Here is a 15,638-nt window from a genome sequence, read left to right on the forward strand (position 1 = left end):
CAGGATCTTATCTACTGTCCTGACAGACACAGATTTGTCATTTAACACCCTCACTCTCTACTGCACCCTTCTGCTGAGGGCGAGCTTGGAAACGGAGTTATTGCTTTGAAGGAGTCTGTGTGGCTTTAAAGAATATACCCATGCCTTTGTTTTTTCTTAAATATGAAACTAGGAAATAAAAGTCCACGAAAATAATTACTTAATTTTCAAAAGTTCCCCATGTATGTTTATTTTCTTCTTAAATTGTTCACAAATATTCTATTCTGAAGCCCGAAAAATAGAAAGGGGACTGTATTCTGCAAGATATAATTCTTGCATTATCAATGAATCACCAATTAGAAGAGTGATGGTGAATAATTAAATCTGGACCAATAATCAACATTAATTGATTTTTACTATGATTGCAGCAAATAATGTACCCCACTGACTATGAAATACTTACAGACTGTGAACTAACCAGATTGCCTAACCTCTGGATGACCTTGGAGATGAGAGTGAGAGTGCGATGCACTGTTTCATCCTGAAAATAAATATCATGGTGACAATTACAATTTAATATTAGTCTTACTGGAAAAGCAAATAACTTTCATCATTAAACCTGCTTTATTTTGATATCAGTATCATTTGATATAAATTTAGAAATGGTTAAAATAAATTACTTTTAATCAAGAAGCCAGCATCCAAATAAACAACTGTGGCAATCATTGATTTCTATGACAGATTTTTAGAAAATCTTTCAATTAAACCCAAGGCCACCTTGTCAAGGTCACCTTACAACCATAAGACAGGTAGCCATTATCTCAATCTTACATTCAAGTGGACTTAACAATGATAAATAACAATATTTAACAGAATTTCTGAGAGGCTAGTGTGAAAAAAGCTATATATACAAAATGAATACAAATTTTAATACAGTTTCATTGAATACATACTATGATATGAACAAAGAAATACATCAACAAAAATTACTCTGGAACCAGTGAAATTAGTTAACCAAGAACCTAAACATAAGTAACATGAATGCCACATTATATGCCCACCCAATGTTCAGTAGTCCTCTATACATTAGTATGGCATGGTTTACTCACCAATGGGTCTCATTGAAACTGACTGTAGGCAGTCCTGACCAAAACTTACTGTGAGGAAATTATTATTTTCTTATTTGATTTAACATAACCATGACCTCTGACCTTTAGATCACAGAATATATAGATGTTGTAGCCTAAATGCAGGCCATTCCCATAGTTTGGTCAAGGAACTTTTGCTAATACAGTTATTCAAATACATCACAAATTATTATTCAATACATCACAAGTTATTATGCAAAACCCATTTTTCTTCATTCAGTCCTGCTGCCCTTTACCTTTAACTTTCACCTAAAAATCAACAGGCTTTTTTCTTACTCAATGCACAAGTCAACCACAAAACTTTGATGAAGGTACATGGTCAAGAGCTGAACTTTTGGTGCAGAAAGCATTTTCTTCTCTCAAAGACCTTGACCTTTGAGTTTTTACCTTTACCCAAAGAGCAAGCCACTAAAGTCATTGTGCAGCAACAATTTTTCTATGTTCAGTCACCTTCAACACTAACTGTCCTTTCTTCTCCCAAGTGCATGCAATCCACAAAGCTTGGTCTCTGAGACTATAATTGTATGCAGTAATGACTTTTCTTCATTCACAGTGATGCTGAACTTTCAGCTTTTGACTAAAAAATCAAGACTTCTTCCTTACACCATCTGCAAGCTATCCACAAAGTCTGTTCCATGTCTGCAACGTTGAACAACTGTTACTGTGCAGCAACCATATTTCTTCTTTCGGTCACAGTGACCTTGACCCCACAATCAACAGGCTTCTTCCTTACCCCAGGTGCACAATATTCCCAAGGTTTGGCTCATGTCTGTGATGTAGAATTAATGTTCCAACCATTCTTCTTTCAGACCAAAACCATGACCTCTGACCTTCTGATGCTGAAATCGATAAGCTTCCTCCTTGCTCCAAGTGCTAAATGTTTTCAAAGTTTGTTAACAGCAGACAGTGAAGAACTCCAGTTATTGTGGAGAAATAAAATTGATAATAGATGAATGAGCATACATTATCACAACATAATATGATCCACCTTATGGCAGGAATATGAAAACTTGTTGCCTTTTTAAAAAGAATAAGACAGGTTTACAGGTATCATGTGACCTAAGTCAGCAATTTATCATATCCATACATTTCTAATATCTGCATACCAAAAAATTTAATTGTAAGCATAACTTACTTGTAAGCAAAGTGTAGAAATTTCCAATTTACCTGAGTATCTGTGGTGAGATCAAAGAAGCGAGGGCCCAGAATTGCTGGTGCAAAAAACCTGAGAAATATGAACCCACACACCACCTGATATCTTACTTCCTTTTTGTCTGCAAAATAACAGACAAACAGGGTATAACAAATTTCTAACAGAATTCTATTTTCTTATTCAACCTTTCCTACACAATGTACTACAAATTCTAAAAATTACACATTTTTACAAAGATTTTGTAACAAGCACCATGTGATGTAGAAAGATAAAAGTTATTACTTCGTAACATCAGAAAGGAATCCGACAATATTTGCATACAATTTTAAAGTCTATTTCTAATATTTACTAAATCAGACTGGTTATTGTTTTATAACAGCATTAAATACTACTAATGGTCAACAATGTCATATAGACTGGAACTCCCCTCCAGAAAATCACTGCCCTGAGTGGCAACTAGCTACTAACAGGGTGTTCCAGCAACATGTATCCCTGGAAAAAGCTACTAAGATGCCTTCTCCATTCAGTGTTTACTAGTTTTACATTGACACAGAAAACACATTCAACCAGATTTCTATTTAGCAAATGAACCTTCAGAAGATTTTACATTTTCAAATGGGCATAAACATTATAAGACTAGAATAATTTGTTTTTTGTTAAAATTCTTACCTGGCAAGTGGTCTTGTGCAGCCTCCTTGAGAGCAGCAAATACCTCACACATTATACTTGGGCAAGCCAGTCCTGACACCATAATGGCATCAAAAATTAGTTTGATGTAATTCTTCAGGGTCTCCTATAGAATAAGATACACCGTTAACAAATGTCATGTCTTACTCAAAGTTTACAAGTCTCATTTTTGTTTAAATTGTGTCATATCACACAAAAATATGTACAAGGTTATTTTCTTTTCATTTCTGGAAGTGTCCAAAGTTGACAATGACCATAACAAACAAAAATTCAATAGCAAAAAAATTCAATATTGTACAGTAACTCCCATATACTTTGTAAAGGACAGCTAATAAATTCAATGGGAGACTGTTTTACACTCACCTTGGCCTCTGAGGAGTAGAAGCATGAATTTAAATGAAGCTCCTTGGCACCAAGAATAAATGGAGATGGAGAGTAAAAAATTACCTTCATGACTCCACAAGTTAAATGTGTCCATGGATTGTCAGGTCTGATTGGGAGCACCATCATTTTGGGACATGTTTAGTTTTGTGGGTTTCAGTGATGGAGAAAGAACTTGGGAAGAATCACCAACCTGTCAAAAGCTAATGGCATGCATTTTTACATATCCATGTTGGCTAAGCGAAGACAGAACTATGCAGGTCGAGGTCAGATATCATGGTCACCCTTGGCCCTCTGGATAAAACTAGACCAATGGGTACACAATTTCCATAAATATTTTTATTGAAATTGTAAATTCTTCATTACTGTGATATATTCTAATTACTGGGACAAGGGCAGATTATCAGTTTCTGAAGACCCATAAAGAAATTAATGTCCTTCATTACTGTGATATATTCTAATTACTGGGACAAGGGCCCATTATCAGTTTCTGAAGACCCATAAAGAAATTAATGTCCTTCATTACTGTGATATATTCTAATTACTGGGACAAGGGCAGATTATCAGTTTCTGAAGACCCATAAAGAAATTAATGTGCAACAATCCTTCATCATCATCGGCATGGAAGTTAACATATTAATCACATTATGCAAGCAAACTATACATTATCACATTGTAGTTGACAGCCAGGCTTAAAAAGTGAGACATAGTGACCCAATAGCCATTTCTTATGCGTTATACACAACCCTGTCTAATATCTAAGTTCAATGGTGTGAATTATATTAATTAGATAAAGTAAAAAAAAAATTAAAAAAAGAAGAGTTGGGGGCAAAATTGATTACTAAAAGAGTACATATGATTAATAAAAAAGGTATATATCTACAGATGGCCACTGTTGTGGTGATAGTGGATGTATGGGAGGCACGATTTTCATTTAGGACAAACAAATAAGTCTTCTGGTGAAAACCCAATGGTGATATGACTTCTCATTTAGGAGGAGTAGTGATGACAAGAATGTAAAAATGTGGTTGATATCCACTTGGCACTATTTTTATTTAGGACCAAATAGAACACATCATATTGATAAGACCATCCAATCAAAAACAAATAAAAGCACATCATGTTGATAAGACCATCCAATCAAAATCAAAACAAGATTTTCAACATGGTTGCTGTGATAGATTTTCATTGCAATCCTCCATGTAGTTTAGGACAAGCAATAATAACAGACTTGTGCAAAAGCTGAACCAGGACAAACGACATCAAGTCCACAAAGAAGTTAAATCGTTTCAAGTCTGTGGAAAGATTCAGGATGCTGACCGCCTGTCAAATTGGTCAACTTAGGAAGTTCATCTTACAACAGACTTTATGTATATTCGTGTCCCTTTGATTGCAACCAATGAAACTCCTGTTTCCATCCACTATTGAATTCTGTCTGCAACCAATGAAATTCCTGTTTCCATCCACTATTGAATTTTGTCATACTTAAATTCAAATCTTCATATTTTAGCATTGGGAGATAATGCACATGTAGATATCAACCAACTTTAAATACAGATACCAAACAGACCTGCTTTATTCCACCTGAGCTCTGTAGTGATGTCTAATCCAACCATAATCTATTAATGTCTTTAATTCTTTCCAAATTCTGATACACAGTATAATTTATCAACAGACTTTAATTTAATGCTTAACACAAAACATCTGAAGCCAAACTGACACTGTCAAATCCAATCATAATCCATTAACATCTTTAATCCTTTCCGAATTACTACTGAACACACCTATTATAATCCCATGATTGGTGTTAGGTTATTGTCTGTCCAATTAGCAATTAAAGTGTGATGCTTGTATAAGCCAGTACAGTCACATGGTTTCTTTAAGTCTATACCACAAATGTACTACACTGGAAGCAAGGTGTGAAGAAAAATGGAAAAATGTCTTTCTGACAATTTTTAAACAATAACTCTGAGTATGTGGGAGATTTCAGTGAGTGGTGGAAGGGATAGTAGACACACTGCATCTCAAAAACAAAAACCTTCCCAAATGGGAGGTTCACATGTATTCATTGACAATACTGAACTGACAATATTGTAAAACCTGTCTTGTGAGACCATACCTGCTGTCAACAAAAAGAGGTTGCTCAAGACAGGTGGTCTCTCATAATAGGTTTGTGCAAACTTAACAATTTACAAGGTCAAAATAAAAGCAATTTTTAGAGTAGAAAATATCCACAGTTGCTCTACATGTATTTCATTCATTATTCAAAGTTCTTGTCATCTCAAATTAATACTGTATAGCAATAAAAATATACATTTTTCATAAAACATTTGCAATTATATTTGTACATGATGTACATAAGTGACCACTCCGGTGGTCTAGTGGTTAGAGCATCCGCCTTGGATGCGGGAGGTCGTGGGTTCGATTCCCAGCCGAGTCGTACCAAAGACTTACAAAAATGGTACTAACAGCTGCCTCACTTGGCGCTCAGCATTAAGTGGTTAGTGTTAGGACTGGTTGGACCAGTGTCAGGATAATGTGACTGGGTGGAACATCATCTTATATGTCTGCGGCATGATGCCCCAGTGCTAGACTTCACTATAAACTGTCACACTGCAGACATCGTAGCGATATGATTGAAACATTGTTAAAGCTACATTAAAAATCCAAATCACACACAAACACACAATGTACATAAGTAGGTTATCATATGAATTATAAAATTAATATGGTAATATTTATTTATCCTCACCATAAGTTAACCTAACATGTCCATAAATTGCAGACATTTAAATGCAGCATAAGAACTGCACGGTTAGCTTTGATATTACTCATCCATCCTGTGTATGAATTAGCAGCTTTGATCAGAATATAAGATATATAAAATATAAACATTTACCAATGAATGAAATCAAAAGACAGAGGTAACCCATTCAGAAACAAAATCAATTTATTTAAAAACAAAACTAAAGGGTGTAACAAGCCTGCACTACTGTGAACAGACTTCACGTGGCTTTTAATAATGGTAACATAAAATAAACAACACAACCTTTTACAATGAAAATCAGATTTGGAAAATTATACTCACTTATTATTCACATACGGACTGACTCCAATGACAAATGACATATTTGACCGAGACAATGAAGCCTTTTCAAAAGAGTTCTTATTATGGCATTATTGGGTTTTGTGGTTCTACACAAAGGATAAATAATACAAACCTCTGAAATGACAATGTATATCTGTGACAGTTCCTTTTAAAGAAGCAATGGTTAATCATAAGTAAGATTTACAGGACTTCTGCACTATAATGGTGGTTAGTGATTTGAACTTTAGTCTGGTTATGGTCTGTAGCACATGACAGCTATCTGTAGCCAGACTTAACTGTTATTTTTATTTTTTATTTTTTTTACAGCACAAACACTCTTATAAATGGTCTTGCTGGGACAGTTAAATTAGCAGATATAATTAATAAGTAGCTTTAAATTATTCATTCCAACCAGGTGCATCACAGAGAGCTAGGTAAAAGGACGTTATATTGATGATGTAAAGCTGGAATTTCATCCCACAAAAATACTAGGATCAAGTCTTACCATATTTACTTCTAAATTTTCTCCCTCCTTCAGACGTGCTGGATCAATCTCACAAGATAGGTGTTCTGAACATATCTGAAACAAAATATCACCATACACAATCAAATTTTTTATTGCTCTTACCAACATATAATTTTTTAAAAACTTTAAAAGGATTATGATGTAATAACACTATTTGTCAAAATTACAATGTGCTTGGCATATCTATTTAGTTACACACTTTTAACGATGATTATCTGCAGGTATCCTGTTAAAATGCTTTAATGGATGACAGGTCACATGATTTGCAATAATTTATCATACTGCACTGTTGTGATGTCAATGCCTATTGTGTGACATCATTACCAACTTTTTGTGCTCTCATGCAGGTGAAATTTTCATTTTATTCTGATTCAAGTTTGCTTTTAAAACTTTGCACTAAATCATGTAATAGAACAACTACAGACCTCTGAGGTGACTGTAAAGTTTTACAAACAAGAAAACCCATCATGGTGACCTCTGCTTTTTACCTGTCAGCACGACGTTAACTGCTTCATAAACTTAATTATATCTACCTTAACAAGGGTCTATAACACTGTATTATTGATATCCTGAATTTTCATAATTTTGTACAAATAAATGATTTTCAAACAATTTACTTGCTGTCAAAGATAGTATATGCAAGAACATAACAGAACACAACCATTTCAAGAGATAAATAGGACATGCAAAACATCAAGAAACAATTTATTTTGATAAACTGCTGTCACACTATGAAAATTTTAGAAATCCATTAGTCAGCAACACTCTGAATCAACTTAGGATAGTCATACAATATGGGAAAATACGATGTTATTATTATTTTATTAAACAACATTAGTTATATCTTGCCTGGAAAAAGACCCACACTATATAATAGATTATAAGCCCAGTCCAAATGTAAAAACAACACAGACTCTGACCTGCCTTCAGATAATGCTCTAATATATCTGGGTCTATGACATTTGTTAGGAGAACTCAGTACCAAAAAACCCCACAAAGACCCTGATCTGCTAACACATTATGCAATGGCATATCAGGGTTTTTGTTGTTAGCAGATTGACTTCACTTATAAGTATATATATATATGGTTGGCTGACCAAATCTGCATTTTTATTTGCGGTTCATTTGCACTTATCTGCATTTAAAACATTTGTCATTTGCATTCCATATATGCTGACTTTGTCTTTCAGCTATTATTGGGTCATTTTTCATTTACTGTCACAGAAATGCATTCTGATCATGTGTTTATCACTTCAGTTTATCATTTAATTTCATGTTTGCTCATTTGGAACCAAACGGTAATGTATTTACCAAAGTCTGGTTTTCCAGAGTGTTACTGGAAAAGAACTAATGCCTGTGCACTGTGTCCTATTAAAAAGTGTACTTTAGTAAAACAGCCAATGCAAAGGATAGTACTGGGCTTACAATGCAAAAGATGGCTTTGGGCTTACAATAATAATAATAATATTAATAATAATAATAATAATAATATAACTGTAATAAATTTAAATATATGGATACAGAGCATGTCAGCAAATTTTATTTCATATTAAAAAATAATTGCTTTTGAAATCCATTCATGAAATTCATTCAAGTTTCATTCCATTTTCATTTATCGTTCATTATTCTACATTGTGTTGTGTATTTGTGCTCTCCATTCATCATTCCATTTGCATTCATTCATGTGCTGAGCATTCCATTATTGTTTCACTCATAAACTTACCTGTTTTAGGGTCTGTAATTAAAAACAAGAGACCTTAATATCAAACCTTTCTTTTTAGCTACAGAGTACATTTACTTAAATATTCAGCATAGTCTAAAACAATTTAACACTAACCTTAATTGAGAGTGTGGACAGATGAACAGGTGTACAAACAGAAGGTCAGATGGTCTTGTGAAAAACAGATGCCAAACTGACCACTATATCAAGTTTCTGCCTTGGTTGGCTGATGCACTACTGGCTGAAAAGAATTACCTGGAATCCATGAAACTGCTGCTTCTTTATAACTGATGAGTCTTAAAACCATCTCTGATGTTCTTGACTGATAAAAAATTTTAAGATGACATCTGTGCTGAACATAATGGATGCAAGGATGGGACAGTTTTAACTTGGTACAAACCAGATATCATTGGAAGTGTTTTGATGAAAACTCCATGTCACTAAGAACATCCATTAAGGAGGAATAAGAATAACGAGATTTTGAAAAAGGCTGCCAAAGTGGCCATACTGGATATCAGACTGACACAATTTCAATTTCAGACCAACAAGTCATCATAAGAAGTATTTTGGTGTTTATAAGACCATAAATCCAGAAGTAGCAAAAGCAAGATTTTCAAGATGGCCCCCATGGCGACTCTTTTTGGAGGTTAGACTGGTACCATTTTCATTCAAACCAAATGAACATCAAAAATGTCTTCTGGTCAACATGACTATCCATTCATGAGGAATAGCATAACAAGATTTTCAAGATGGGCTCCCATGGCAACTCTTTTTGGAGGTTACACTGGTACCATTTTCATTCAAACCAACTGGACATCAAAGAAGTCTTCTGGTCAACATGACTATCCATTCATGAGGAATAGCATAACAAGATTTTTAAGATGGCCACCATGGTGGTCATGCTGAATGTCAGAACAGCACCACTTTTCTTCAGGACTAACTAGACATTAGATATCTGTGATGTCTGTGAGGCACCATTCAACAAGACCTCGGGGTGAACATGTGTGAAGTTTCAAGGCAATCCTCTAAGTAGTTTTGGAGGAGTACTGAAAACAAACTTTTGCTTAGGTGGCGCTCTACAGTTTCGTATTTTGCATAGGGTTAGGATTTTAAAGAAAAAGAATTTCCCCGGCTTTCCTCACTGGTTATACTGGCTATTTAAAAAAAACCTTGTATATCTTAGGTATAATTCAAAGAACCATTAATTCCCTTTATTTTGGTGTATGATTGATGGGTGTACTATGGGTTATAGAGTATACAGCTTGGCCTTCAGATGTGCACCTTTCAAAAACGTGCTAGCTCTACTTGGTCATTTTCACTTCCTGAACTTCAGAGGTAAAATGTATAAAAAAGAGCTGATAACTTTTTTTACATTTGATATATTTGGTAATTCATTCATTGCACTTTCAGAAGCTGGTATTGTCAAGTCTGGAAAAATTCATTTTCCCTATTTTAATAGCTGCTATGTATAGTGTACTTTAGACTAATTCAGGCTGATTTTTTAACACAAGGGAGCAGTCATTTTAGTTAGCAGTGTGCTTAAATCATGTAAAATTTTCAAAAGTACAATATCCAAAGAAATATCATCCACATTACATTAATGTAGCATAGAGGTATGCCAACATTCTCTCCACTGTGCATGTTTTAAATGCGAACTACTTCACCTTACGTATGTCACTCTCTCAAAAGTACATATTAACTAACTGGTGATCGCCCCCTTATAGAAAGATAGACAAAAGATGACAAGCCATCCATAATCTCTTCATTGCTGTGATCAGAGGAGCTAATAATGGGGAGACAACTTTTGAAAGCAAAATGGAGAAACTCTGAGGCTGAATTTCATGTTAGATTTACTTTCAAAGTCCGCTTACTTCTGAAAGCAAAACATAGAAACCTTCAGGCTGAATTTCATAATTCAAGGTCAACTGAATATAAAAGTTGTAGGGTATAGTGGTAAGAAGACTTTCAAAGCTGTAATTTCAACTTTTTGCAAAACATATGAAGCAAACAAATGTACAAGATTGTGTTTTCCCGTGTCTATACTTACCTGATGAATAAGAGATTTGATAGTGAAGTGGAGATAAGGCAAACCAACCAGCTTCATAAGTTCATCCAACACTTTGGTTAGAAGGGTATTTCCTCTGAACAATGTGTTGTGGTCTCTGAAATAAAGGAATTTTACCAATCTGTACACACAAGCATTGGTAATGGCTAGGTTACAGTTTCCCAATGATTTCAGTTAATCAAGCTCTTTGTTAGGGGAAAGAAATACTACAAAACCAAACATGTAACACTTAAGCTGAATATAAGCAATCCATACCTATTTATATGTCTGAGTGACAGAAGAAACTTACAAAAACAGTTAAATAAATGTGAAAACAAAATTAGATGCAAAACAGCATAAAAGAGTATTAATGTTTTATCTAATAAATCCAAATCCAATATTTAATTCGTACAGTAAGTTAAGTAATCTTATTATCTCAACCGATGTCTGTTTCCCAATATCAGGTTTTTGTTTCTGAGAGAAGTGTTGGCTAAAGTACATTATAACAATGGTTAATATTATATGATTATCTACAAATGCCGTCATTTATAGGGAATGGGCTAAACAATGTTGTAATTTGGGTTGAGTTCTTCCCATTGATGATTATGACCAGAGGTCATTGTTAAGATCATAACTTGGTCAACATAGGTAAAATACAGCTCTAATGGATTCAAACACAATGAGAAATGAGCCTTGAACAACAAAAAAGGTACCAGGCCTAAAATTCTTGAGACAGCACATGTATCACTTCCTTTATCAACGATGTATTTTTTCAGCGCTATAAAAAGTTTTGTCTGTATGATTAAATTGCAGTACAATTAGCAACATAGGAATAAATCATCATATCCCTTTAACATATCTTCACATAAACAGCAAATTCTTACTCTACAAGAAAAAATTTATTGGACTCAACAACAATTGAGATAGGTTGAAAGTTCCCAACAAAATAGCTGATGTTGGAAAGATTCAAATAAACAAAATCACAACAGATAAGGAAAATATTCTTCAGCTGTGGGAAAATGGAGTAAATGGAAAGAGAATGATTCTGACTCTCAAGCGATGTTGAAACCAAGATTTAAATGTCAACACTTTGAACAGTTCCACAATGCATATGCCAACAATATCCCACACACATTTCATGCTTAAAATCAGGAACTATTAAAGCACGTTCACTTGAAATAAGTCTATTCTTTATACAAGAATCTTTTAATAATTAATGTTACTTTTAAATGAAGATATTAAATGTTTTGCAGTTACATGTAGCTTTCTTGACTACATACACATACATCATAAATGTAGTATTTCTCACAAATGATCCCCCTCTGGAAAGCCACCTGTTTTAATAAGATTTTCCCGGTGTAGAAGGGGTGGCCATATAAGATATAAGAGGGGGACAACTCTGTGTGTGTGCATATATATATAATTCAGATATTAGCTCTTGGCAGCTATCTATTTGTGAAATTTCGCATGTAAACATTCAAAGGAGATATAAAAAGTTCTGACAACAAAAAAAGACATTGATGAAACTAATTATCAATAGTACCACAAAATGTGTCAAATTACGGTTGTAGATTTGCTGCTTATTTAGTAACAGTATTTACTTCCATGATTCACTGGTTTCCTCTCAAACTAATTATTTATAAAACAAACAAAATCATTTTTCTTTCAAAAAACAACGCTACAGCTACAGATTTTCACCAACGACAGCTGACAAAATTCATGATGCTGTGTGGAATGAACTATAGTGAAAATAACGAAGCCAAGGTTTTGATCTGACCTTGTCTTATACTCAGCATCAACTTATATATGGATGAGGGTTGGAAAATATTCAAATTGGCAAATTCAACTTTGAACTGACTTAAAAGCTGGCAAATACACTGTATACATACACACACAGAATACACATTTTCAGATACATCAATTCCTGAAATAAAATATCAATGTTTATTTATAACGTTTAATAATTGATATTCTTTGTAATGGTTTTATAATAAATGTAATCAATCTCCATCAACTACATTATTTTGAAAGAATGTCAGTACAAAATTTAATATGCAATAACAACTCTCATATACACTCAAACACATTTATTTGCTGGACATGTCCAGCACATCAGAGTTTTTGACAGGCACATTACTGAATATCCATCATTGGATATCACAAATATCAATATATCCAATTTTGTTTGATTTGTTCATCCATTTAAACTAAGAAATAAATACCTTAACAAAGTAAATTTTAAAAGTCTGCTCTATGTCTAATTTACAGACTACTTCCATGTCAGACAACCAAAAGAGATGTTGCCAACCAAATTTAATTCAAAGGTGACTAGGTCTAGTTTAAAAATTGTTTCTTTGTTGGGCAATCAAAAGGTACTGCCAACAATGCTTGCCTGGATAACTGTTTTCCCAGTTGTTTCAACATTCGATAGCTACAAAGCTCAAGACAAAAGAGGTGTGAAAGCTTTATGTACTGGACTTATCAAAAACCTATCAATGAACAATTGCTCCTGGGTCTGTACACACAAGCTTGAAATTTCGGGAGCCATGCCATGACCACATTATATCCGAATTCGCGTTATAGCGGGGCATGTTATAGCGGGGTTGCACTGTATTATATAGTGTTTACTATTTTCTGGATCATACCCTCTATATAATGCCTTTATTATATAATGTAAATTCTGTAAATGAAATGGTGGTGAAATTCATTATATGTTGCTACTCCAATAATTTCATGTTTTCCAATACAGTATCAGGTAACTGTTGGAAGAAAAAAAATGATCAAGAGCAGCAAACTTTGTCATGACGCGGTATTGTAGACTTAACGTTTTGTTAATGTTAGAAATGGGTCATTATCTAACACTTCCCATGTACTGACACGTAACACAGCAAATCTACCACACTACTCACAAAGTTTGTTTAATCTCATGAATGGCTAGAGTTTTGATGAAAGGCACTATTTTCCCATGGTGGTGGAATACTTTGACTAAAGGCTGTGCAACTTCCTGTCTGTTGTCTACTATCTGTCCAAGGATGTAGGCTGCACTGGAGGAAATCGGCTGAAAAAAATCCATTAAAACAAGATGACAAGACAGAAAAAACACATCACACCAATTTAACAAGCATCTACTTACAGGATATTGCAAAAAAAGAACCATTTACAATAATATCTTGTATCCATTTAAATCTGCAATAATGTCATCTTGAAGAATGGTTCCCGTTGAATAAAAATGTAACTGTCCATTGTAGTATAACATTTATCAATATGTATTGGACTGAAAATGCTGATGTTGATGCTGTCACCATCACTGCTAGAAAAGTGACCCAAACACCCAACAAAAAACAAAGTATGCATGACAAAATACATTCTAGTCTTGTTAATCTGACATGTAATATAATATTCACCAAGAAATGAAGCTATCAGATGAAGGTAAGCTTGAATCCATTTATCTATTCCGACACAAGTGGTTTGTATTGATCAATTCCAATGATGATGAATCCATACAGCACGTTAAGAGTTAGAACAAACAACATAAAAAGTAATAAAGGTAGTGATACTAACGTACACAAGACATTCCTGCCCTGTTCACAGTCAAGGTTACAAGGCTAAGGAGTTTTGAGACTCAAAAAATGTGTTTTGCAATCACCAGGGAGGAGTAAATGTGTGTGTCCCCACCAAAAGAGACATTATCAAACAGAATGATTCATCTTTTTATATGAGCCTAGAGAAAAATACTGAAAATTCAAATCTAATTTTTTTAAATAAAAAATGCTTTGAATTCTTTGAAGAATTTAATACACTTAAAAACAACAAAAAAAGTTGGTAGACTTAGCATTGTTCAAAGTCACCACACACATACATAAATGTGTCCACACTCATATAATCCCAACCACACAGATAATGAAAAAGCACCACCTTTCTGTTTTTAAAATACATTGGAAATTAGACAGTGGAATATCATCTTAAGTAGCTGCAGTATTTGAGGCTCTCAACAGTTCAGTAAGCAGTTTGAAGGACCACTCGAATGATAGTGGTTAGAGCATCTGCCTCGGATGCAGGAGGTCGTGGGTTCGATCCCTTCCCGAGTCATACCAAAGACTTACAAAAATGGTACTAACAGCTGCCTCGCTTGGCGCTCAGCATTAAGAGGTTAGTGTTACGACTGGTTGGCCTGGTGTCAGGATGTGACATCATGCTACATGTCTGCGGCATGATGCTCCAGTGCTAGACATCACTATAAACTGCCAATGCAGACATTGTAGCATTATGACTGAGTAATAGTTAAAGCTACATTAAAAAATTCAAATCACACACACACACACACACACACAGTTTGAAGGCAATGCAAGTGTTATTCATCAATAGTTCAGTAAGCAGTTTGAAGGCAATGCAAGTGTTATTCATCAATAGTTCAGTAAGCAGTTTGAAGGCAATGCAAATGTTATTCATCAACAGTTCAGTAAGCAGTTTAAAGGCAATGCTAGTGTTATTCATCAATAGTTCAGTAAGCAGTTTGAAGGCAATGCAAGTGTTATTCATCAACAGTTCAGTAAGCAGTTTAAAGGCAATGCTAGTGTTATTCATCAATAGTTCAGTAAGCAGTTTGAAGGCAATGCAAGGGGTTTTCATCTTAGCACTTATTACATACTGGATGGTACTGATGTTGAAATTTGCAAATAGATCCTGATGAATTTTTCTAAGCACAGAAAATTATCTGCATCTGGATTTCTGTAAGGGATTGTCAAACATAATAGGTGATACTGCTATGCCAAAAGATGTTGTACAATCGAAAATGTCTAACATCAATATGGTGTTTGCAGTATGTGCAATAAATACAATTATCCCCCTTGCTGTTGTGCTTCTCAAGTCAAAAAACTCTGTTCAGGTGTTCTAAAGTTTGGTCTTGCTTCCT

General features: G+C 34.3%; 1 protein-coding gene across 5 annotated transcripts in view; it reads right to left on the minus strand.

Annotated features, from left to right (window-relative positions):
- LOC149800117 (ras GTPase-activating protein 3-like) overlaps nt 1-15,638 on the minus strand; it is a 132,274-nt gene that overhangs the window by 63,806 nt on the left and 52,830 nt on the right. For all 5 annotated transcript variants that reach the window (XR_016421325.1, XR_016421324.1, XM_089959713.1 and 2 more), the window contains exons 10-15: nt 13,636-13,784; nt 10,730-10,844; nt 6,942-7,016; nt 2,950-3,073; nt 2,295-2,401; nt 443-520 (exon numbers count right to left, since the gene is read on the minus strand). Coding sequence is in view for 3 of the 5 variants with exons in the window: in XM_089959713.1 (XP_089815839.1) it covers nt 443-520; nt 2,295-2,401; nt 2,950-3,073; nt 6,942-7,016; nt 10,730-10,844; nt 13,636-13,784 (648 nt within the window). In the remaining 2 variants the exon portion in view is untranslated. The remainder of the gene's footprint in view (nt 1-442; nt 521-2,294; nt 2,402-2,949; nt 3,074-6,941; nt 7,017-10,729; nt 10,845-13,635; nt 13,785-15,638) is intronic.

This window comes from Sinohyriopsis cumingii, chromosome 5, assembly GCF_028554795.1.
Source record: "Sinohyriopsis cumingii isolate HCF-2022 chromosome 5, ASM2855479v2, whole genome shotgun sequence".
NCBI lineage: Eukaryota > Metazoa > Mollusca > Bivalvia > Unionida > Unionidae > Sinohyriopsis > Sinohyriopsis cumingii.